Here is a 26,926-nt window from a genome sequence, read left to right as displayed (position 1 = left end):
ATGTCATATTTCTATTGGGGATTTTGAGTTAGGAAAGGTGCTGTTCTGGTTATTTTTTGCCCATCTCTCCAGGAAGAGAGACTAAAAAGGGGTGCAATGTATCTATAGTGAACAAATCCTTCTTCATCCTAGTCAAATGGAATCATGAAACATAGAATAAGAGTTGGAAGGGACCTTGGAGGTCTTCTAGTCCAACCCACAGCTATACCATTTCAGACAAATGGCTGTCAGTTTCGTCTTAAAAGCCTCCAGCGATGGGGCATCACAACTTCTGAAGGCAAGTGGTTCCACTGGTTAATTGCTCTCACCATTAGGACATTTCTCCTTAGTTCTAGGTTGGCTCTCTTGATTCGTTTCCATCCATTGTTTCTCGTCTTGCCTTCTGGTGCTTTGGAAAATACTTCATCTTTATGGTAGTCCTTCAAATATTGGAACAATGCCATAATATCTCTCCTGGTTACTTTTTTCATTAGTTTAGAGACATACCCAATTCTTGCAACTGTTCTTCATAAGTTTTAGCCTTTAGCCCCCTAAAGGCTAAAACTTGTTGTTCTTCTCTGCACTCTTCCATTGTCTCAATATTTTTTTTTATATATTATGGTGACTAAAATTGGATGCAGTATTCCAAGTGTAGTCTTACTAAGTCTTTGTAAAGCGGTAGTACTATTTCACGTGTTTCTGATTCTATCCCTCTGTTAATGCAGCCTAGGATTGCATTGGTGTTTTGGCTACTGCCGCACATCATTGGCTCATATTTAATGATTGTTCACTAGGATTCCAAGATCCCTGTTACAATTACTGGTATTGATCACATCAAGATCCCTCTCACGTACTATCATGATTTGATATTACTTTTGATATGAATCGGGTGCTTTGAATTCTATTTTTAGGATGCATTAGCTTAAAAACACAACACACAATTCAAATTACTCATTTCTAATAATTTAATTGATAGTAAGAGATTCTGTGCTTCTAGGGCCAATAAAGGTGACCTTAAAAAATTCGTTTTTAGAAATGTGTTAAATCTGATTTCAGACCAATTTCCCATCCTTATTATTCTGGAACACTAAAATGACATCCTCAATTATTGTCAAGCACAATGAAATCTTTCTCTCCATTTTTTGAATTTGCTAATGCCTAGAATATGTTGCAAGATTGCAAGAGCTCCTTTCTGTATTACAATCATTCAAATGTATATATTTATGATGAGAACAAACTACAAAGACCAGGATTGGTTCTTATAATCGGTGGAACAGTTTGTTTCAAAAATTGTGTATACTCCATCAATATAAGTTTGTGTAATGTAATTGTATAATCAATATTTGAAAGTAGCATCTATACCATCTATTATTTGGGGAAAGAAAGAGGGACAAAGCGAATTTAATTTTTAACTGAGTATAATGTTTAAAATAATGTTTAAAAGATACAATTATAAGATCTCTTCTTAAGAAGCCTGATTTAAATCCATTGGCTACAAATCAGTCTTTGATCTTCTGGAGACAGATGAATATAAGTTTCTCTACAGATATTTTTAGACAGATTATTGTATCTTGAAACATTTCAAATTGGCTTTATTGAGGGAAATGGAGCTAAGACTTTCTTGGTTGGCTTGCTGGATGATGACTGAGGATTAGCATAGAGAATTGGTAGTGGTTCTTCACTAAGTTTTGATACCACTGACAATCACATCTTCCTTCTGGATCACTGGGAAGTTTGGTAATATATGCTCCTGCTTTATAGTGATTCCGCTTCTATTTCTTAGAAAGGTTTCCGATGTTATTTGGAAACAGTTGCAATTCAGATGTTGTAGAGGGACTGGTACCAGGAATGCTAGGCATCTCCTACAGCATGAACGGATTAAAAGCCTCAACATCCTCAAAAAAGCTCAGAAGACCCACAGGAAATTGTGTGAATGGAGAAAAGACTGGACTTTGGAGAGAAGAGAAGACTTTGTGGAAAATGAAAGTTTTACTTGGGTGAGTTCAGCTGAGACATGTAGCTATCAGGACTCTTTTTGTTCTCTTTTTCTTTCCTCCCCTCCACCCTCCAAAAATTCCTCAATAAAAGCCGACAAATACTAAATTGAAATCACCTTGAGTTGCTTTGTTGCTTAGTTCCTTTTTGCAATTTAAAAAGAGACTTTTTTCACTTATAATCTACCCTTCCATTCATTATGACGAAGAGACAACCATTAGAACACCACAGCAGTTGAATTTATCTTCCAACCTCTTGTTTTATACCATCTGCAAACTTATGCCTATACATTTCCTCTTCTTATGAATTGAATGATTCTCTGGTTTTCAGACTACATTTTATTTATTTGAGACACTAACTGTAGGGTAAGACTGCAAATTTTTGAGAAAAGTAAACTGTGTTTACACTAACAAAGCAAGGCCTTGTTTACATTAATTACAAAGCAAAGTTGCAATTTTTTGAGGATTGTAAACTATGAACAGAGGAGACAGAAAAGAAACCAAATTTGTCCTTTTCCATTGTATATAAATATTATTTCAACACTAACTGCAAGAAGAAGCAAAAGGCTAAGAGAAAGATCAATTTTTAACAGAAGGCTTTGTGATTTAGGGCAAAAAATTATTTTTTATCAGGCAGCTTGTTTTGCTTTACTATATTGAAGTGTAATTTCAACATTAATCACAAGAGGGAGCAAAAGACTAATTTTTATCAAAAAGCTTTTTTAAAAAATCAGAAACAATGTTGCAGAATTAATTCTTTGACACAGATATAGTAGTGGCCAAAATTGTGGAAACCTTTTGGGAAAAGTGTATTTTTGACATTTGATGGCTAATAGCACCTCTTTTTTTTGGAGTTTCAAGATAATGTTACAACCAGACTTGAAATCCTGGGATTAGAAAATTTAGAACTCCGCCGACTTCGACATGACTTGTGTTTAACACACAGAATCATCTATTGCAATATCCTTCCTGTAAAAGACTACTTCAGCTTCAATCGCAATAATACAAGAGCAAACAATAGATTCAAACTAAATGTCAACCACTTCAAACTTGACTGCAGAAAATATGACTTCTGTAACAGAGTTGTTAACGCTTGGAACTCATTACCTGACTCCATAGTCTCTACTCATAATCCCAAAATCTTCAACCAAAAACTGTCCACTATTGACCTCACCCCATTCCTTAGAGGACAATAAGGGGCGTGCATAAGAGCACCAATGTGCCTACCGTTCCTGTCCTATTGCTCCCTTTCGTTATATCAAATTAACATAGTTGTTGCATACTTTTGCCTATATATATATATATATATTTGGTTACTCGAGTTTTCTCCCGCGTAAAATTTTACGTGGGAGAAAACCCGAATAACCAAAGACCTACATACAAACACCCGCGAAAACCTCAGAAAACATATATTTTACGCGGGAGAAAACCCGAATAACCAAAGATCTACATATATATATATATATATATATATATATATATATATATATATATATATATATATATATATATATATATATATATATATATATATATATATATATATATATATATCTTTTATAATTTGTTGATTTACTTATGTTGATGTTTGTGTATACTGTTGTGACAAAATGAAATAAAAAAAATAATAATCATATTCCACTACTGGAATGGCCTGAGAATAGCCCAGACCTTAACTCAATTGAAAATCTATGGAGCCGACTAAAGAAATTTGTTAGTCAGAAGCAATAAAACCCAGTTAATAGAAGCAATCATTCAATCTTGGTTTTACATTATAATAGCTGCAGAACTAAAAGACTTGGTCCACTCCATGGGGAGACGTTGTAAGGCCGTAATTCATACTAAAGGTTACCCAACTAAGTATTAACTGACATGTGACTCATTAACTCATTTTCTTCTTTATGACTGCTATTCTACAGTGATAGCAAATCCTTCATAAAATTTATTGCATTACATTCTTGATTAAATTAACTTTCTATTGATATATAAATTTATGGCACTACTCCAAAAAAAGTGGTGTTATTAGCTAGTTTTAGAAAATACACTTTTCCTAAAAGGTTTCCACAATTTTGGCCACTACTGTGAGATTGTTTTATAAAGATTCAGTTTGCCTGCTTCTTATGGAGATATAAACAATGCCACAAAAGAAAAACTATAGTATTATTGGATGCATTTGTATGAAGAATAACAAAGCCATGGAAAAAGAGGCTAGCATTGTATTTACGTCCAATATGTTTGTGTTCCTGCCCATCAGTATCAAATGTAAATTATCTGAATTACTTGAAGAAAAACTGAAGAATCTATAGACAAGACTCATTGGTGAACATAATGAACTCCTAGTAAAGGCAGAAGTCTGTATCCAAACCGAACACAACAAAGAAGAAATAACTGTCAAGAAACAGGAAAGGCAATGGCAGTATGTCACTCAAAGGTCAAAAATCTGAAAAGGCTGTTCCTGCCATTTCATACTGGAAGAAAACATGCAGACCCATGGAGAAGTGTATTTGTCAAGTAGTCCAATGACAGGAAATAAAACAGCTTAGACTCCCCACCCTCTAAAAAATAAAGTAAACCAAACAATAATGGTGGTGTGTTGTCTCCCAGGTGCAAGGTTTAAAGATGTGACAGAGAGGCTTATTAAAATAATCAAGCCCACCAATAATTATCCCCATAATTATGCAATTATGAGCCTGAGAACAATTTCAAGGGACTATGGGCAGAAAAGCAAGGCATTTGGAAGCACAGGTGATGTTCTCATCTCCAACGGAAAGTCAACACCCAACAAGGGAATGGATTCTAGAAGTAAGCCACTGGCTCAAGAGAACTTTGGATTTTTGGACCATAGTTTACATTACCTATAGGAAGGATTTCTGGCAAGAAATGGGTTGCATCCCATAAGAACCAGAAAAAATGTGTATGGCAAATAATTGGCTTGGATCATCCAAAGGGCTTTAAAGAAAACTGGAAGAGAAGGAAGACCAATCTTTAAGCATAATCCCCAAGACAACCAATCAGACAGTGAGAAAGGGAGTGGTGAAAAGGACTGGGAATTTAGGTATAAAATAGGAGACATAGAAACAAATGGAAGATCAGCCATAAAAGGCTATACACTAATGCTCAGAGTTTAAGTAACAAATAGGGAGAACTTGAAGTTTAAATATATGAGGGTAGGTATGATATTATTGCTATTACTGAACGGGAGGGAATCCATGATTGGAACACACTGCTAGAAGGATATAAATTGTTCAAAAGAAGCAGAACCAACTCAACAGATGGGGAAAACAATTACTAGACCTCTACAGAAATACAGAATACTAGAGATGAAAACTTTAAAAGTATTTGGGTCAATATTAGAGGAAAAAGAAATGGCATTGCCATAGGCATTTACTACAGACATGTACTATTAACCAGGTGGAGAAAATAGAACAATCCTTTGCTAATCTGTTAGCTGAAGTTTGCAGGAAACAGTCCATTGTAGCAATGGGGGACTTTAACTACCTGACATCAACTGGGAAACAATCTCTGCAAGTAGTGGGAGATCGAATTGGTTCCTGATGTGCCTAGCTGACAACTTTGTCACCCAAAAAGGGGAAGACAAACAATCAGCTTCTCTGGACTTAATCCTAACTAATTGCGATGAAATGTTCGCAGGAGTAGAAATTTGAGGGATGTTAGGGCAGAGTGACCATGTCATACTAGAATTCATCATAATAAGGGCAGAGTCAGACCAGTGTTTTAGATGTTGTTAAGAGGTCTGATTTTAATAAAATAAGAGAGAAATTAGGAAGGAATCCATGAATGGCAATCCTAGAAGGAAAGTTAGGGTGCATGAGAAACTCTAAAAGTTGAAATACTAAAGGCCCAAACAAAAGCAATATCATAGGAAGAGAGACCTCAGATGAGATCAACATGGTTGTACAAGAGGTCTCTGACAAGCTAAGGGACAAAAAAGTATAAAAAATGGAAACAGAACAGAATACCAGCAAATAGTCTGAATCTGCAGGAATGGAGTCATGAAGGTTAAAGTTCAGAATGAAGATTTGCAACAAATGTCAAAAATAAGAAAAAAAAATCTCTCAATGGGAAAGGAACAAATAAAAAAGTCAAGGAAACAATAGGTCTACTAGTGGGAGAAAATTGCAAGAAGGTAATAGGGAGCAAAGAGAAAGTACAACTGTTAACTCCTTGTTTGCATCTGTCTTTATGCAAAAGAAAAAAAATAGCCCAACCTATCAAAAACATCATAGAAAGAAAACAGAACAGGAATGCTGGTGAAAATGGATAAGAAATTGGTAGAAGACTACCTATTCACTTTAGAAGAGTTTAAATAACCAGGACCAGATGGTTTACACCCCAGGGTACTGAAGGAGCTGGCAGAGTGAACCCCTGAACAAAATCTTTCAGAACTCTGGCATGCAGGGAAACTAACAGAGAACTGGAATAGAGCTGATATGGTTTCAGTCTTCAAGATGGGAAAAACCTGGATCCTGGAAATTACAATCAGTTTAATATCGATACCTGTGAAAATTGTGGAAAAGATAATCAAGCAGATTTGTGAGCATCTAAAAATGAACCAAGTGACCACTAGAAACCAACATGTGTTTGTTAAAAACAGATCATACCAGGCCGTAATAGCTCAGGCTGTAAGGAGTCTGTTATTAGAACACAGTAGCCTGCAATTACTGCAGGTTCAAGCCCGGCCCAAGGTTGACTCAGCCTTCCATCCTTTATAAGGTAGGTAAAATGAGGACCCAGATTGTTGGGGGGGCAATAAGTTGACTTTGTAAATATACAAATAGAATGAGACTATTGCTTTATACACTGTAAGCCACCCTGAGTCTTCGGAGAAGGGCGGGATATAAATGTAAACAAAAAACAAAAAACAAAAACAAACCTCATTGCTTTCTTTGATAAAGTGATTAAATTAGTGAATCGGGGAAATGCTGCGGATATAGCTTACTTGGATTTCAGTGAGACATTTGATAAAAAAAGACCTCTATCCTACTTCTTAGAGGGACAGAACAATGTGAGGTAGACAGTACCACCACCAGATGGATTTGCAGTTGGCTGACCAACTGCACCCAGCATGTAGTCCTCAATGAAATTACATCTACAAGGTGGGAAGCCTGCAGTGGAGCACTGCAAAGTTCTCTCTTGGGCCCAATGATCTTCAACACCTTCATAAATGATCTAGAAAAGAAGGTAGAAGGGGAACTCATCAAATTTGCATCCAATACCAAGCTGGGGGATTGCCAATGCTTTGGAAGATAAAGATTCAGAAGGATCTTGACTTGAATCAATGCTCAAGTCTGTCAAGATTCTTCTGAATTTTTATCTTCCAAAGCATTGGCAATTCCCCTCCTCCCCCCACCAAGCTTGGTATTGGATGCAAATTTGATGAGTTCCTCAAGGTCCTGTCCTGAGGCAAATACACAGGTACAGAACAGGCAGCACCTGGATCAACAATTGTAACTTTGAGAGGGATTTGATATCCTAGTGGACCATCACTTAAGTATGAGCCAGCAGTGTGCTACAGCAGCCAAAAAAGGTAATGCAGTCCTTGGCTGCATCAACAGAGGGATAGATCAAAATCACATGAAATTATAGTATGAGTTTAAACTGCACTGGTGAGATCACACTTGGAACACTGTATCCAGTTCTGATCACTATGATACAAAAAAGATGCTGAGTCCTAGAAAGACTGGAAAGAAGAGCAATAAAGCAATAAAGATGATCAGGAGTCTAGAGACTAAACCGTATGATGAACAGTTATGGGAATTTGGCATGTCTAGTCTAACAAAAAGGATTAGAGGTGACATGATAGAAGCTATTTACCAGTATTTGAGAGGCTATCACAGAGAAGAGAGCGTCAATTTATTGTCCAAAGCACCTGAGGGCAGGACAAGAAGTAAATGGTATAAGCTTGTTAAAGAGACCTTCGACCCGGAAGTTAAAAGAAATTTCCTGACACTAAGAACAATTAATCAATGGTGCAGTTTGCCTTTTACAATTTGAGTGCTCCGTCACTGGAGGTCCTCAAGAAACGATTGGCCAGCCATTGGTCCAGGATGGAATAGTCTCCAACTTTTCAGGTCCCTTCCAGCCCTGATTCTATGAAATGGACAACTGCATGACATAAATCAGTTCTCCAATTCTGTGCATTCAATATCTACACGACACTGCTAAATACTAGGAATTTTAAGCTGAGTGTTACCAATATATTGATGACGCTCAAATTATTTTTCTATATCCCTACCAGATAATGATTGATAATGGAGTGGCTCCCCAAATGCCCATGTGCAATTGGGAATGAAAAATTATTTTATGTGCAATAACCACAGCAAGATTCCTATAGGAAAGAAGGTGGAAGTACTTGCAGTATCTAGAAGAATGGATGGTTAGACTGATGGCAAACCTGGCAGAATGGCAAAATTGAGAGCCTTGATTAACGGGGGAAAAAAGCCGTTTTATTTCTACCGTACTTAAAAGCTAATTTTGGACTTTTTGCAAAAAAAAATGAGAGAAATGAAAATTTGATTTTGGGATTTGATGATTAGAATTATATGGAATTACATAAGCAATATAGACAATTGTTAATTTTAGACTATGTGTTGGATTTTTATGTACGTTTGTACCAAAGGAAAGTTGGAAGCCATTCTTTTTCTTTTTACTTTTTCCTTTCTTCTTTTCTTCCCACTTTTTTCTTGATTTTTGTCTGGTTCTTTTTTCTATTTTTCTTGCTTGTTTAGTTTTTATTCATGCTTCTGAAATTTAATAAAATCGTATTTTAAGAAAAGGAACAAAGGATTCAGTATGCTGAAACAGAATCAAGGCAAAATGAAAGTGCTTTTTGTGAGATTTCATAATTTGAGGAGATAGCAGATCTACCCATTGTGAATGTAGTTGTACAAACCCAAGGCAGCAAGTAGAGATACATTTTTTTTCCAACAATGGCCAGGGCAGTCATTTAGTGAATGGTTCAGTGAATGTTTCAATAGCATCCTTTCCTGGAAGATGATCTTAGAACAGAGCTACCAGCACTGATAACCTCTAAGCTTAACTCTTGCATGTGCTCTGAGTGGTGCAATTTTTGGATCCATCCAGAAAGTCTGGACTTGAGAAGAGTTCAGAATATTTCTTTATATTAACAGTACTACCATACATTGGCTGCCAGCTTCTTTCCAAAAGTGCTGGTTATTACCAGGAAAGCCCTATATGGCCTTAAATAAAAGTTATTTGGGAAGACTTTCTTCTTTATGATTCTCTCAGCTTCATTCATGGCAATTTAAAGCTGAACTTCCTCCGGAGCTACTGCTAATTTTGGGACATTTTTGGAAAGGGCAGAACTGATCTCTTGCCACCTGCAGTGATGTCCTACTGGTAAAATAGATGGCGATCTGGAAATCAGATTTCAGCTACTCTTGTAAAGGACTAAGGATTGTAATAGAAATAACAAATATTTAGAAAAAAATCATTAGGAAAATAAATACTAGTAAAGATAACAATGAGCCAAGGAAATAGATTATTCATAAATCTCTTCCCTTGTACCAGAACAGAGGTACTAATTTAACTGCATTTTTCTCATATATTCTCAGTCATTTTATTTTCTGACTCCATATGAAACAGAATTCATTACCTGGCAAAGGTAACTGGACTAATATGCCACTGACTCTTGAATTCTTGTTTAATTTGCCAGTGAGATCTAAAAGTTCTTCTTGAGAAATTTCCTTGGGTCTCAGTATTATTTCACTACAAATGCCTAAAACAATCCACAAAAGAAATATCCTTAGCAACAATGGTTTTCATTTTGTCTCTTGCAAAATTTGCTACACAAATCAAATTATTTACTTCCACATTTAATGGCACTATTATATATCTTTGCTCAAGCTTCTAAAACAGGTAAAACAAATGCATACATTGCTTAACTATCTAGGACATATGTAAGCAAATTGGAACTGTTGAATCTCTTTTCTGAAACCCAATTTACTGAAAATTAAAGAAATGGTTTTCTTAGGACACCTTACAAACTTGCCTGCGAAATTGAAACAGCTTGAATTGTGATGTCATGACACATTTAAAATGTTGGCATCATTGCCATCCTGATTGGGTGCCTTTTTGAGAAATATATGAATTTAGACATCAGTGAATGGATCAGGCTACTTGAGAAACCATCTAATTCCACTGGGATTGGCCGGGGCCACCCATGCTGGCAGAGGAAGCATGCTGCAGGTCCTGTCAGCCGGATTATTATGGCTGGGTCCAGGAAAAGGGGCTTCTCTGCCATTGCGCCTGACTTGTGGAACATCTTACCCCCCAGTCTGACCTTCCAGAAGATCCTAAAGACCTGTCTCAGTTTGTTAGCTTAGGGCTCCAATGGAGGAGCATCAGAGTGAATGTGGTTGATCCACCTCCTTCTCACTGATGAAATCTGAACCGGTTTATCACCAGTTCGCTGGCCGTGCATGCATGCTGTGCGCCAAGCGTGTGCTATACATGTGTGCATGTGCAGTACATGCCAAAAGGAGGCTTGGGAAGGCAAGTAGAGCAGCGAGGGGGAATCAGCTGTGCTGCACAATTTAGATTCACTAGAAAGCAGGAAATCCTGCTTTCTAGTGATTTTAAATTGTGCGGCACAGCTGATCATCGGAGATACCGGTTCAAAGGAACCGGTAGCTTTTTTTAACTACCGGATTGCCCGAACCGGTGCAAGCCAGTAGCATTTCACCACTCCTCCCCTCCCTTTTTAATTGGGGCATGGAGCTTGGCTTTTGTATTAACTTACTTATGCTTTTAGTTTATATAGTTTTTATTTTTTATTATTGTAAATAGCCCAGAGTTACTTTGAGATAAGATGGGCAGGCTATAAATTTTATTAATAAAATAGGCATCATACTGTAATGGTACATAGGAATGACTTTAGGAGACCTGCAGAGAGACATTGTCTAGGAAACAGATAATGGATAGAAAAAGAACCTCAGAAACGAAACCATCCCCACTCCATTCTCAGGTTGCAAAGGAGATGGCACAAGTTTGCAAGATTCTATTAATGCAGCCTTACAATAAAGTAGGATAAGCTCCATCGGGCCATGTTTCCTGTCTGTTGTTCTTGGTAAGGCTGGTATCAATCTTGTCCTACCTCACTCAAACCTTATGAAAATATTGTCCCTGAATAGGTGTGTTGCATCTCCTGCTTTGCATCACTGCCACATCCACTGAAGCCTCACTATTCAAAAAAATAAAATTGCACACAAGTAAAATACTGTATATATTATAAACAACTTGGGTTGGCAATGTACAAACTCTATTTTTTTTAAAGAAGTCATACCTACGGCTGCTGCTGCTTTTACTTTATTTCTTACGTAAGTATGACTAGCTGGGTTTTCGCCTACTAAAACAACAGTGAGATGAGGTCTCTTGTGACCAAGGGTAAGCCATGATTCAAGATCTCTTTGTATTTCCTCACAGACTTGTGCAGCCAGCCTTCTCCCTGAGATAATAGTTGCTTCATTCCTATAAGAGATAAAATGAAAACTTTAAAGAGAATCCATCTAAACTTTTACAATCCAAGGAAATTTCAATATAGCACTAGTTATACTTTGAAACATATGAAGTATGTTTTATTGCAGCACATTTAGTTGTTGGACAATTCATGTGAACATATAGTATTTGAGAGGAAACTGAAGCAACACTTTCGGAATGGCAAATTCCTCTCCTACATCTTCTGAAGATGGCCCTTAAGTTTTCAGATTCAGCTAGGACTTCATTTTGACCTACTTAAGAAGTGCCTAGCAAACTATAGATTCATGCAACATCCCTGAGTGAAATTAGTCCTTTTTCATAGATAAAATTATTAGCATAGCAATAAAATGCTTTGAAAATAATTTTCACAAATATTTTGATAACCTATATTTCTTGCAATTATTGTGTTCTAATAATATCCACAAAATAGAAGTAGGAGGGAAAGGAAATGGGGTGAGGGAGTTGGAAACAGCAGTCTGTTACCATTGTAATAGAGTTGCTATTTGAGGGACAGTATTCAGCAGAATGTGGTATTAATAAAGGTAATCCATTTAATAAAGTGTTAAAGGCAGTCTCAGAAAACTCTGCACCAAGTGGAAGATCCAACAGGTTCCTAACAAACCTAGCAGACAACTTTGTTTCCCAAAAAATAGAGAAGGCGACAAAGGGATCAGCCATACTGGACTTAATTCTCACTAACAGAGATGAAATGATAGAAGGTGTTGAAGCTACAGGAACCTTGGGGGCAAGTGACCACGCAATATTGGAATTCGACATTAAGCAAATACAAGTAGTAGAACAAAGTCAAACTAGAGTCTTGGACTTTAAGAGAGCTAATTTCAATAAACTTAGAGAGAGCTTGAGAAGGATTCAATGGATGAGAATCCTCAGAGGGAAAACAACTCAAGAAGCTTGGGAAATTTTGAAAAGTGAGATTATAAAAGCGCAGTCTAGCACAATACCAATGAAGAAGAAAATAATAGATCTCAAAAGAAACCAGCATGGATGCATAAAGAACTATCTGACAAATTGAAAGACAAAAGGACAAATATAAAAAGTGGAAAGAGGGCAAATAACTAAGGCAGAATATCAGCAAATAGCCGAGCCTGTAAAGATGAAGTGAGGAAAGCTAAGGCTCACAATGAACAAAGGCTAGCGACAAAAGTAAAAATAACAAAAAGCTTCTTCCAACATGTTAAAAACAAGAAAAAGTCAAGGAAACAATTGGCCCATTGCTGGGAGAAAGTGGCAAGAAGATGACAAGCTACATGGAGAAAGCAGATCTACTTAACTCATATTTTGCATCTGTCTTTACACAAAAGGAAAAAACAATCCAACCTATCAAAAACAGCACTACAAAAAACAGATTAGAAACACAAGTTAAAATAGGGAAGAAAATGGTAAGTGAACACCTGTCTACCCTAGACGAGTTCAAATCACCAGGACTGGATGGATTACACCCCAAGGTTCTGAAGGAACTGGCAGACGTGATCTCAGAACCACTGAACTATATCTTTCAAAGATCCTGGAGCACAGGGGAGCTGCCAGAGGACTGGAAAAGAGCTGATGTAGTTCCCATCTTCAAAAAAGGAAAAAAAACAGACCCAGGAAACTACAGACCTATCAGCCTGACCTCAATACCGGGGAAGATTCTAGAAAAGATAATCAAGCAACGAATCACCAAACACCTAGAAGCAAACAAAGTAATAACCAAAAGCCAACATGGGTTTGTCAAAACAAGATCATGCCAGACTAATCTTATCGCATTCTTTGACAAAATGACAAAATTAGTAGACCAGAGGAATGCTGTCGATATAATTTACTTGGACTTCAGTAAAGCATTTGATAAAGTAGACCATAACCTACTACTAGATAAAGTAGAAAAATGTGGGTTAGACAGCACCACCACCAGATGGATTCGTAACTGGCTGACCAACCGCACTCAACGTGTAGTCCTCAACGGAACTACATCCACATGGAGGGAAGTATGCAGTGGAGTACCCCAAGGCTCTGTTTTAGGCCCAGTACTCTTCAACATCTTCATCAATGACTTGGACGAGGGATAGATGGGGAACTCATCAAATTTGCAGATGACACCAAGCTGGCAGGAATAGCCAACACTCCAGAAGATAGGCTCAAGTTACAGAAGGATCTTGACAGACTTGAACATTGGATGCTATCTAACAAAATGAAATTCAACAGTGAAAAAGGTAAGGTTCTACATTTAGGCAAAAAAACAAAATGCACCAGTACCGTATATGTGGTACCTTGTTCAATAGTAGTACCTGTGAGAGGGATCTTGGAGTCCTAGTGGATAACCATTTAGATATGAGCCAGCAGTGCAGCAGCTGCTAAAAAGCCAACACAGTTCTGGGCTGCATAAACAGAGGATAGAATCAAGATCACGTGAAGTGTTAGTGCCACTTTATAATGCCTTGGTAAGGCCACACTTGGAATATTGCATCCAGTTTTGGTCTCCACGATGTAAAAAAGATGTTGAGACTCTAGAAAGAGTGCAGAGAAGAGCAACAAAGATGATTAGAGGACTGGAGGCTAAAACATATGAAGAACGGTTGCAGGAACTGGGTATGTCTAGTTTAATAAAAAGAAGGACTAGGGGAGACATGATAGCTGTGTTCCAATATCTCAGGGGTTGCCACAAAGAAGAGGGAGTCGGGCTGTTCTCCAAAGCACCTGAGGGTAGAACAAGAAGCAATGGGTGGAAACTAATCAAGGAGAAAAGCAACTTAGAACTAAGGAGAAATTTCCTGACAGTTAGAACAATTAATAAGTGGAACGACTTGCCTGCAGAAGTTGTGAATGCTCCAACACTGGAAATTTTTAAGAAAATGTTGGATAACCATCTGACTGAGATGGTGTAGGGTTCCTGCCTAGGCAGGGGGTTGGACTAGAAGGCCTCCAAGGTCCCTTCCAACTCTGTTGTTATGTTATGTTAAAAGTGAAGCAGAGAATGTATTTGTGCTTAAAGAAGAGGGTACAGCACTGGCTCAAACCTTATTTGCTGATTAAACCTTGAGATGCAGTTAAAAAAAATCAGCAGGAAAAAGGCTGAAGAATATGTTCTAAGACTAAGAGGCTGAGTGTCATTGGAGCATTCTGCAAAAGGAGCAAAAGATTAAGAGACAAACCTCTGGCTAAAATCTAGATTGCAAAGAAGAGTCCAGTAGCCCTGAGCAAAGGATCCATCAAATTTTGAGGATGTCAGAGGATTGAGAAATACTATCAAAACTAAACAAATTTCATAAGGAATAAGGCAGGATATTTAATCATTATTTATTGAACAAGCCATAATACCCAGATTCACAGATATTACTTCATAATGGATAGATACTTAACCTAAATGAATTAAGCCACATTATGACTTACTAACCCTACAGAGACTTAATTTATTATGGGCTTTGGAAGCAAGGAGTACTTCAGACATCACTCTGACTGGACGTCCTTGGTACTCTTTGAGCTTGGTTGTTTGCTTGCAGGCAAATTACTCAATTAGGTAACATAATCAGTGCTAGTCAATGCATGGTTTGCTTTCATTTATATATAGTGGCATGCCCGCCACTCTGGACAGGACATCAATCCTGCTTATTATCCAGCTAACAAGCAGAAAATAATACCCTAATCAAGAAACAACCAAGGAGAAAACCATAACCTCATCAACACTAGCAAGACAAGCATCTTATACAAATAGGAAGCAAACCCTACATTCATTAGCACTGATGCTGCTACACAGTTAGATAATGAAACATCTGCAAACAGCAACCAAGTTCAGAGAATATCAAGAACTCCACAATTCAACCCCGTTATGAATATTCTGTTCCATTGGATCCTCTCATTGATGAATTAATTTAAAATTTTCATCATATTAAAAAAGCCTAATCAGAATTTAGATCAAAATTCGAATTTATATTATGTTTACTTTCAACTATATATGAGAATGCTACTTAAATCTGCCACACATGCCAGCCCTAATCATTTACAATTATCGTTGAAACTTAAATATCCTATAGGTACAGATTCTGTTTCATAATACTCATGTTGTTTCCTAGTTCTTTTTAATAATAATAACAATAACAACAACAACCTTTATTGTCATTGTACATATATACAATCAAATTGATCTAGCCTCTACTGGTGCAATCAATAACAAAATACAAAACAACATGAATAATATAAAAAATGGCCCTTATATAAGTAATTAGGGAGAAACCAGTCATATGTTTCCATGTATGCATAGAGTGATTGTAGTTGTAATTAGGAGTCCGACAGCCCATTGGGTAAAAGCTGTTTTTAAACCTGTTTGTCCAGCTGGCTATGCTTCTCTGTCTTCTGCCCAATGATAAAAGTGAGAAAAGACACTTTTATTTTAATCTTGCTATTGTTATGATTTTAAAAATCTTTCTGTTGATGTAGGTCAGGGGTATCAAACTCAATTTCATTGAGGGCCGCATCAGGGCTGTGGTTGACCTCAGGGAGCCAGGCGAGTGTGGGCGTAACCAGCTTGATGCCATTCCCCAGACTGCTGGCATGTTTCCTCTTCACATTGGTTAGATCAGGCCGAAGCCACGCTGGCCTGATGTATTCCTCTTTGCATTGGGTAGACTGGGCTGAAGCGATGCTTATATTTTCCAGAATGGCCCCGTGGGCTGGATCCAATCACATCGCAGGTCGCTTCCGGCCCATGACACTTGTGTTTCAGATCCCTGATTTAGGTTATCTTAGCTACTATTAATATAATTAATTGCATTTATTTTACAGCATTTCTTTTAAAAAATACTGAGTGATTCTTCACCCTCAATTTTATCCTCAGAATACAATTTACTAAATATCTGCAAGAGGTAACTCTTCACATTTGCAGCTGTGAATGCAGTGACCAGCAGCCATGGTCTATATCATCACATGGAAAACTAATATAACTGGTCCAGGAGCCAATTCTTTTAAATGATGTGCAACGGGATGATGGATAGCAATCTTATTTAGAATGCTGACAGAACGCACATATTAAATGTATAATACAGGGGCAGGTTTCAAAACCCATCGCTACTGGTTGGCTCGTGGGCGTGCGCGTGCTGGCACACACATACAACACTTCTGCACATCCGCAGAGGCATTTGGGTGGGCGGGCGGAGCTACCGGTTCACCCGATCCGATAGCAACCCACCACTGGTATAATATGTGCATTTTGGCAGCATTCTGAATAAGATTACTGAGGTTACACATTCAGCTAATTTACTTGTATGAAAACCAATATCTTTTAGTTTTGCAAGCATTATTAGCTTTAGTTTTATTAAATTTTTATATATTGATATAATTTTTTATATATTAAAGTACATTCCTTCTCATATACAGAAGGAAAACTATTTCTGGATGTAATCCTCTAGAGATATGAAATAAGCAATCAAACAATATAGAAAAAACACACTCTTCCATGATAATCACAACATGTTGACATGTTCACATTTATTAATAGGTTTGCTATTTTTAATGTAATCAAAATCAATTAACATATCAAAAGAGTTTCTGGCTATTTCTATAATGCAACTTTTAAAATGTGAAATGCAAATTCTATTGATAATTATTTCAAGGGAGAGATTTTTGTCTAAACAAATTAAATACTTAAGAAGCTGTGGTATCGTGTTTATTGAAACTAAAAATTTATGAGTAAAACATCTATGGAAAAATACCTTTTATTATCTAAATTTATTACTTAACAGCATCCCTTTGATTCATAAAGTAAATGAGTTTAAGGGGCATGGGGAAAGCAGAGAAGCCTGAATTCCGAAGATGGAATCTCTTCTCTCTGATGCTCCTAGAAGAGAAAAGAGAAACCAATAAACATACTGCCTTGGGTTTTCCCCAGCAATGTCCCATAGCTCATCTTCATAACTGGTTGATAGAAATTCTGCCTTGGAAATCTGCAGCCGCTCTGAATCTACTGAATATACCAAAGCGAATGAACACAATGGAGAGTGGGGATTGTGATTGTTAAATGAAATGATTGTGTGGACAACTTCCTTAACTACCATCACAATTTGCAAGTCATAAGTAAGCACTACCTGTATCACATTGGAGGAAGAATATGTAAAGGCGCCTCTAATCCTTTGTTTGTACTTGTTGGGTCTGTGATTATGCTATTGGTAAAATAGACATCTGCATATGTTGCAAGGAAAGTAGACATCTGCAATTGCTGTGGAGTCTACTTTCCATATTAACACCACTGTCACGTCAAATTGGGTGTTGTCTGTATCGTAAGAGTGTATCACCTAGTGCCTGAGAAAGTCCAGAACTGGGGACATTGCCCATGGATTTTGTTTCTTTTTAAGAAGTCTGTGGTCTTTCAGATATAATTGGAAACATTTGAGCCCAGCGCTGGGAAAGCACAATGAATGTATCTTTACATTTTTCCCATGTAAATGTTTCATTTACTCTTTATTCAGAATACAAAGCTCCTTTCATTTCTTACTCTAACATATTATTGGATGTCTAATTTTTCATGAGGTAACTGGACAGATGAATTTTCTAATCCAATCAACTTTTACTTTAAAGTTTCTTCATTGTGCAAAGCATAAAAAGTAAATAAAAATAAAAAGTAAAATAAAAAAGCCTTTGTTCCAGTTTCCTTTCTCTTAGGGAATCCTTTTTAATTGAAAGTTTTCGAATAAAATGTAAATTATATAACTTTTCTTGTCTCGTTTGCTTATTTGGGGTCCAGCACACCATGGCATGAACCAAGAAGCTATATTTGGCCATCAGTGAAAAGTGCATGTATTCTGAAATGGCATTTGTTCTCTGCACTAATTCCACTCATTTTTGCCTTTTTCTTCCCCAATTGAATATACCTCTGAACAAAGTTTTAGTCACCATACAGCTAATTTACTATTTTTGTATCTTCTAAAAATAGATTCACATGTGCCCTAGCGGCACTGTACAATATATAAAGGTAGTCCTTGAGATATGGCAGGTGATAACAGATGCCGCAAAATTATATATGATCCTGTTTTAAGTTACAATGGTATAGCAACTCTGTTGTTATTCATTTGCTGAAAGAAAAATCCGGGCTGGTTCCAAGCTGGAAAAAAGATAAATAAAATAAAATGGAGGCATTCTGCAGTTTATCTTCTGTTTATCTGATAACCAGAAACTAGTGACAGCAGCAGGTTTCTGGGATAGCTGACAAAATGGGGTTGAGAGTACATGGGGTTTTATACATTTTTGGGGGCTTTGTGGTTGAGATGCCTGTTCCTGTGTAAGAATGTGTCCTTTAATATTTCAATGGCTGTCACTCGAAAGATTAACAAAAATGTTTAAGGATAAATTAGCTAAATGTTGGAAATGTTTTCAATTGCCGGGATTGTATTATCTATCATACGTGGTGGACATGTACGGAAGCAAAAAACTATTGGGTCAGAATACAGGCATGGATAGAGGAAATGTTGCATCAATGTATAGAGTTAAAACCAGAGGCATTTTTATTGGGTATATTACCAGAGAAATATAGTAAAGCAGATATTGATTATTCATATAATAACAGCTGCAAGAATTGTATCTGCACAAAAGTGGAAGACAGAAAAAATCCCGTTGGAAGGAGATTATAAAGTAATAAAGAAGATTCTAAAATGTGCAGAAATGAATAGGTTAACATTGAGAATAAAAGATAAAGAGGAATCGGTGTATTTCAAGACATGGGGATGATTTTATGCATGGTTAGAAAAGAAATATGAATAAAAGATTATAGATTAATAAACTAGATAAGGTATAGGTAAATGAGAGAGAAGACAAAAACAAAAGAAATAGAAACCCAGATGACACTTGTGTAAATGGAAAAGGGGAAAGGGGGAGAAAAAATGTTATTATATAAATGTACATTTATGATGATATGTGTGAAATTAATAAAATAGAAAAGAAACTGAAAAGAAAGTAAAAATCGGGGTTGCCTGAATACCACTTTGGAACATATTAAATAATGAAAATGAATAAAATAATGGAGAGAGAATGGAGACGGATGGAGAGGAGGGGAGAAAAGAGGAATGAGAGAAGAAAGAAGAAAGGGAAAAGGAGAGGAAGAAAGAGAGGGGAAATAAGAGTAGGAGAGAAGGTTAGAAGGAAGAAGGGAGATGTGGGGGAAAGGAAGGGGAAGTAGAGAAGGAGAAGTAGAGGAAGAAAGAAGAAGAAGAGGATAGAAGGGAAGGAAAGGAAAGAGAGGAAAAGGAGGATTGTTGTAAAACAAGGGAGATGAAATGGTAGTATCCTTAAATTGTTTAGGATAAGATTGTATTAATATGAAAGTTAAAAGAGAATATGTATGTTAGATAAGAGACTGTACATTTAAGGTATGTTCATGAGAAATAAAAGTAAAAAAACTTTTCAGAAAAAAATATTTTAATGGCTGTTGGCAGATTCCTATGGGGTCATGTAGGAGTCATGGCTGGCTCTACAGGCAAAAGGGGAAGTGCAAATACTAGTTGTTTGTCTGAACTAATCTTGTCAGCTTTTGCTTGCGTAATAATTTTGCTTATTTGGACTCTTCTTGCATATGAATAGATTGGCCCAGTCTTTCTGAATGGATACAAAATCTTCATTCTTAAAGAACAGCCTCTTCAAGCTTCTCCTTAAGGTTGTTTCCCTATGGCAGGGAGACTGGGGCTGTTTTCTGTTTTTTGTTAAGATTTTTTTCTCCTCTTCTCCTTTAGGGGAAATATTCTGTCCTGCCTCTTTTTAATATTAAGAATAAATAATATTTTAATCTGGGGAGGGGGCCTTCCTACATGCCCTTACGAGTGACTGATCACAGGAACTCTGCGAGACTCACCACCTCTCTTCCCTCATCCTACTCTGCCAGGACACTGAAGTGCTTTAGCCTGCCTCTATCTCACTTACTTTTTGAAGCTCTTCAAACCTCATGGCCACTATTTTATCCCATCTACTTGTGGGTGGGGGAAAAATGGTGGTGGCCAGACAAACTGCTACATTTTGCTGCCTTAGAACAACTAGACACCAGAACAGTTTTTTCCGAAGGCCATCACTCTGCTAAACAAATAATTCCCTCAACATTGTCAAAGTATTTACTAAATCTGCACTATTATTAATCTTCTCATCGTTCCCATCACCCATCTCTTTCCACTTATGACTGTATGACTGTAACTTTGTTGCTGGTAATCCTTATGATTTATACTGATATTGATTGTTCCTGATTGCTTATTTGTACCCTATGCTTATCATTAAGTGTTGTATCATTAAGTGTTAAATAGTACTCTATGACCATCATTTGTGTCGTAAATGTTGTACCTTGATGAAGGTAACTTTTCTTTTATGTATACTGAGAGCATATGCACCAAGACAAATTCCTTGTGTGTCCAATCACACTTGGCCAATAAAAATTCTATTCTATTCTATTCTATTCTATTCTATTCTATTCTATTCTATTCTATTCTATTCTAAACAAGGTCTGCATAGGGTTGCAAAAGCTTCTAAATGCTTCTGCGTGCCTTATTAAGACAGCAGAACAAATCAGTTTGTCCCTGGGCCAAACTGTGGTGTAGTGGTGAAAGAAATGTGGCCACCATTTTGTGGGTGGGGCAAAATGGCAGCTTCTTTTGGAATTGCACCATGTGGCTGTGCAAAGAAGCAATCCACTCAAGCACTCTATAAAGCCTTGGAGTTCTTCAAAAGGTAATGAGGGTATTTAGCCTGATGAGGTGGGAATCAGCATCTCATGCTATGCTTAAAAACCTACCCATTTGTTTAACAATTCTTTGGGGAGAGCAGGGATTGGGGGAGATCATTAGATGAGACACTTTACCTAATGACAGTTATGACATTAACTTACATTACATTACAGTTATGACTGTAATGGGCAGGCACCTTTATGGTCAAATCTGAAGGACTACCTATGAATATGCTTTAACCTACTGGTTTCCATATAGTACTAGTTTTTCAGTTTTTCATTTTGTTTTCAGAATTTAGGAAACATGGAAGAAGCCAAGGGAATCCTGCTGGGCACACTGACATCTACAATCATTATGGGGATTTGGGTACTGCTGTTATGTATCAATTGAACAGAATTTTTTAAAAAAAATTCTATCATCACCATAATTCTCACAAACAGTAAGAAGCTCCAATGCTGATTCTGCTTGTATTCAATTATTAATAATTGATAACAATAACAAATTATTAATAACGTAATTGGTAATTAGCATATTGTTCAGGAAACGCTTTTGCAAGCCATCATTTTAAAAATATAAACATGCAGAAGAATTTAATAGTTAACTGACAAGCAAACAAAAAACTATGTATAGATATAAAACTATCTACATCTTCTTTTATTTCTACTGAAAAGTTTTTAGAAAATTTGAGATAGCATCTTTTCTATTCTTCACTTAGTTAAATCACTACATAAATTCTTATCTTTAATGTATACAAAAAGAATATGTAATGGACAAGTCACAAATTTCCAGCTCTAAACCCTGCTAAATCCCAAAGTCTAATATCTTCTTCATTCAACCAGGACTCAACTGATTACAGATAATACCAGGACGAAAAGAAAACACATTTCTATGCCATTGATTTCTAGAAAATTATTGCCTATAAAATTCAGAGATTTTTTAGGTGGGTTAAGAATTTCTAATGATTAGAGATTAGTCATAATTTTATTTGTTAGTTTGAGTGATTTATATATATCCTGCCCTCCATTCAGGGTTCAAATCTATCTTTCTATGTATCTATACATCACGTCTGTCTGTCTGTCTGCCTGTCTGTCTGCCTGCCTGCCTGTCTATCATCCATGCAAAATCATTAAAAAGACTCCAAAAGATCTACTAGAACTTTAGTTTATTAATATAGGCTAGAATAATCTCAAATGGCTCCCTAGTAAAATTATTACAAGCCAAATAAATGCAGCATTCTAGCTGTCTCAGTTTCATTAGAAAGCTGTCCCAAACCTATTTAAACATAAATACCACAATTTTATTCTGCTGAATATCTGGGAGGGGGGGAAATGCATTTATTTATAATGGCCTTCTTTAGATATCATAAGGAAAGTATTCTTCTTGGAAACAATATACATTTCTCTCTCTCTTTCTTCTGTTTGGATTCTACTCGCAGCAAAAGCTGGACAAACTATGCAACCCTGGCTTGTCTCCCTCCCCCCCCAAACAGTTTACAAATGGAAGTGAAATGGGTAGGTGGGGGAAACACAGTTGCAGATATTGTCTTATTAGAAAGTGAATGAGGAACAAAGCAGAAATACTTAAAACAGAAGGTGCCAGCAAACTGCTCATTGATGGTGCCAAATTTCTGAATGGCCTTGATAGATAAATCGATCTTTGCAATGATAAATCAAGAAGCTTAATTCATGCAGTTAAGATCCATGCAATCTTTGTTCTTCCCATTTAGTCAATTATCTATTACATAGAGATAGCTCTGGTATCTCATCTGAACCTGGAACTGTGTCAATAAAATACAAGATCACAAATCCACTTGTGGATAGGTTACAAACAGTTCCTTAAATACAATGCAGCACAGTCCTAAGGTTGTATATGAAAACCAAATATCCATTTATGCTTTGTTTGCCGTCTGATTTGAACAAGACTGGCCAAAAACTTTTGAACTGAGATGTCTTTAAAAAGAAAAATAAATAATAGAGTGGCTTTGAAAATCCTCATTCCTATTTTAATAGAGTAACTGATTATCTCCTCCAGAAGAGTAATAGTAAACTGTTAATGATTATGCTCATGATTACAGGTAGTCTTGACTTACAACCATTTAGTAACTGAAGTTACCACGGCACTGAAAAAAGTGAACGTTTTTCACACTTATGACCATTTCAGCATCCCCATGGTCACGTGACCAAAATTCAGAAGCTTGGTAACTGGCATATATTTATGATAGCTGCAGTGTCCCTATGTCATGTGATCACTTTTTGCAACCTTTTGACAAAGTCAGAGGGGAAGCTGGGGCCACTTAACAACTGTGTTACTAGCTTAACAATTGCAGTGATTCACTTAACAATCGTGGTAAGAAAGGTCATAAAATGGGGCAAATTTCTCTTAATTGTCTTGTTTAGCCATGGAAATTTTGGGCTCAATTGTGATCAAAAGTCAAAGACTATCTTGCATTCCAGTCATGACAGAAAATAATATCTGACCACCTACCTCAATTTTTCAAAGTTCTCATTTCTTTAAATGACACTAAGCACTCTCACTCCCTCCAAACAGCAAAAGATTAAGGCACCAAGCTAGAAAGTAAGTGACCACCCACCTTAGCCATGAAAGTCAGCTGGGTGACCTTGGACCAGCTCTCTCTCTCTCAGCCCAACTTACCTCACAGAATTGTTGTAGGGAAAACTATAGGAGATGACCAGACTTAGCCCAAGGTAGGGGGGTCAAGCATGTCATCAGTCTTGACTCCCTGTGCACCCACAAGAAATCTAGGTCCAGCCTATCTTGAATTCAGTTGATTCTTATCTGCCGGCAATTTGCTTTGACCATTAGTAGTTCAGATTCTTGTAGACAGTGCTAGCATGCATTAAACTTGTTTGCATTTGAACCACCTTGTTTCCTGATTTCTTGTGTCTGACAAAAATAGGAAGAAGGAGTATTATGTTCACCGTCTTGTTTTTAAAAATAATGAAGCAGGATACAAATAAATAAAATAAATAAACTATAGGTAGTTTTACCTGCCTACTAATCTAGGAGAGTAAAGAAAGGATCAACCCTCTAACTTTATTCTGTTCTTTTTTTGGTGGCCTTAGAAACATTTGTCTAGGTATTCTCTCAATATCTGATTAATGAAAAATTATGAATTCAGACAGAAAGCTGCAACATTAAGCACAGAACAGGCAAATGAAGAATAGAGAGTTTTTAAAAAACAATCTAAAAAATCTTATGTGGCATCCCAAGGGAGTGCTATCTATTGGGGATGCTCATTTATAAAACTGCAGTCATGGACAAATCAAATATTTTGAATGCATTTTCCTTTAGATCATGTATAATCCATTCTTCCTTAAAAAAGAAAAGAAAATTCCTTAACTAATAGCAATATCACCATGATAAGTTCAAACAACAAAACCCACAGACATAACATGAATGACATAACATAAATGAAGGAGTGTGGTTACAAAATCAGAGGCATACAAGAAACTGGACATCTAACTATCCACCACTGAAATATATTTCTCATGACAAATTGAGGTACCTACACACTTGACATAAGAAGGAAGATGCAATGACAAATAGTCGTCACTAACAAGTCCCCGCTGTCACGTTTCTTCATCTCTTCTGCTCCAGTTTAGTTCCAAAACCTAGAGATTAGTGGTTCACGCGATTTAATGAGCTGGATAGCGAGTAAACAATTAATCCTAAAAATATAAAGCTGATTCTGTGGTGGAAATGTCCTCGCCGCTCATGGGCTGTGACTCTCCTTGAAGTCGTTGCAAGAGGTCTATCTTCCCCTCCCTCTCTCCCCTTCTCTCTGTCCCTCTCTCGGGCCTTTTGGAGCGAAGCGCACTTTAAGCGCATAAGACCCAAGCTGGTTCCCCAGCGTTTCCGTTCCGGAGGCGCTCAGACGCACGGTTCCCTACCGGGTTGAACCTCCAGTCACACCTTCACGGCTGGAGAGAAGCCTGCAACTGAGTTACCTTGGCAGCCCCTCCTTCGGTTCCTTTACTTCTTTCTCCTTTCCCTCCCGCTTGACAAGCGCAAAGACACAGCCTCTAAGCATTGCTCCTTTGCAACCTAGATCAAGGGAAGGCTTAACGCTCCCTGAATATCATCCAACCCTTCGCATTTCCTACCTGCTGCCGTTGCTGGGACAAGTGCCCCGGCTGCAATTCTTTGTGGTGTTTCTTACGCCCGGCAAGAGGAAGAAGCCTCCCCGCCGTCTCCCCCGTAGCAGCATGAGACGGCTGGGGACGCTTGTCGCCGCCATAGCGAGGTCCCCGTCTGCTCAACCACGCCGGCTGCCTTTGAATCGGCCCCGCCTTCTTCCTGCGCCGCTCCGAGATGGCTGCGGAGATGCTCTGCCTGCGCCGCCAGACGCAATTATTTTTGAAAACTGACCTGCGGTATCCTTTGGGGAAGGAAAGAGAATCTTTTCTCCAGAGCATGGAAGGCCGAACAGATGCAACCCTGCAGCCCACGAGCAAAGAGCTTTTTTAGGAGGAGCAATGAGGACCAATCACGGAGGCCCCTATCTCCAAAATATAGTTTAATTAAGATGACCAACTTTGAGTTGGTCACCTTAATGACCAAATGAGAAGGATGAGAAGGAGGACACAAATAAATTGAAGGAAAAAATATCGTAGATAAAAGAAACAATTTATTCATTGCAACAATAATACAAAATACACTATAATATGATAAATGCATAATAAAAAACATTTATAACAATAACATTTTATATTGTAATTATGCTAACATGCCTATTATTTAAATTAGTACAATTGGTTGTCAAGTAATAGCTGTTCTGCCCCCAACTGCAATACAAAATTCTCCACTGCAAATATTGCAGTAAACTATGTTATCCTTCTCTGATATGAGGAATGGAAATTCCTTATTTAATTTATCCTTGAAATGGCATTTCCTCTTTTTTGATTTTTCTATCCCTAAATGAAATTTAAAATTTAAAATAAAATATAGAGCTACATGAATGATGCAAGCATATTCATTATGAATAAATAAAATTAATTATTAAAACCGAATAACAAGCGAATAAACTGGTAAATAAAATTATACATATTTGGAAATTATTAATTAGATAATGAATTAATAAAATGTGAATTATTGTGCTCACCTGTGTATGATTGAATATTTACTGAGGAAGAAGTGAGTCTAATGTGTATGTATGTGCCGTGTCGTGTTTTGGTAAGGAGTAAACAAAGTAAATAAAGGTGGCTCAGGGACTTGGACATTGAGCTTGTCGATCAAAAGGTTGGCAACTCAGTGGTTTGAATCCCTAGTGCTGCCGTGAAACAGGGTGAGCTCCCGTTACTTGTCCCAGCTTCTGCCAACCTAGCAGTTTTGAAAGCACGTAAAAACACAAGTAGAAAAAATAGGGACCACCTTGGTGGGAAGGTAACAGTGTTCCGTGTGCCTTTGGCATTGAATCATGCCAGCCACATGACCATGGAGACGTCTTCGAACAGCGCTGGCTCTTCGGCTTTGAAACGGAGATGAGCACCGCCCCCTAGAATCGGCAACGACTAGCACGTATGTGCAAGGGGAACCTTTACCTTTACCTAAACAAAGCCTCTTGTGTGCAGTGCACTCTCTCAAAATGATTCTCCTGTACAGAACACATGTGTCTCATAGTCGCGTCTCGCTGCACTGTACCGAGCATTGGTGAATCGTCATGTCAAATACAAATACATTACATCACATGCAATGGATCGGCTCAGCATTGAACGAATACAGAGATTTACA

The 26,926-nt window shown here is 37.3% G+C and overlaps 1 protein-coding gene across 4 annotated transcripts in view; it reads right to left on the bottom strand.

The window, feature by feature from the left end:
* The window catches only part of MTHFD2L (methylenetetrahydrofolate dehydrogenase (NADP+ dependent) 2 like), a 58,568-nt gene extending 32,748 nt beyond the window's left edge, over window positions 1-25,820 (bottom strand). Inside the window, exons 1-3 of one of the 4 annotated variants that reach the window (XM_058182820.1) lie at window positions 25,300-25,819; window positions 11,299-11,483; window positions 9,610-9,732 (exon numbers count right to left, since the gene is read on the bottom strand). In XM_058182820.1, coding sequence (XP_058038803.1) covers window positions 9,610-9,732; window positions 11,299-11,483; window positions 25,300-25,433 — 442 coding nt within the window. In that variant the 5' untranslated portion in view covers window positions 25,434-25,819. Of the gene's footprint in view, window positions 1-308; window positions 3,400-9,609; window positions 9,733-11,298; window positions 11,484-24,705; window positions 25,261-25,299 lie in introns of those variants that run through there. The other 3 variants (XM_058182821.1, XM_058182822.1, XM_058182823.1) reach the window with 3 other exon arrangements.
* Window positions 25,821-26,926: the final 1,106 nt, after the last annotated feature.

This window comes from Ahaetulla prasina, chromosome 4 (genome assembly GCF_028640845.1).
Source record: "Ahaetulla prasina isolate Xishuangbanna chromosome 4, ASM2864084v1, whole genome shotgun sequence".
NCBI lineage: Eukaryota > Metazoa > Chordata > Lepidosauria > Squamata > Colubridae > Ahaetulla > Ahaetulla prasina.
The sequence above is the reverse complement of the archived record's forward strand: the minus strand, read 5'-3'. Positions and strand labels throughout refer to the sequence as shown.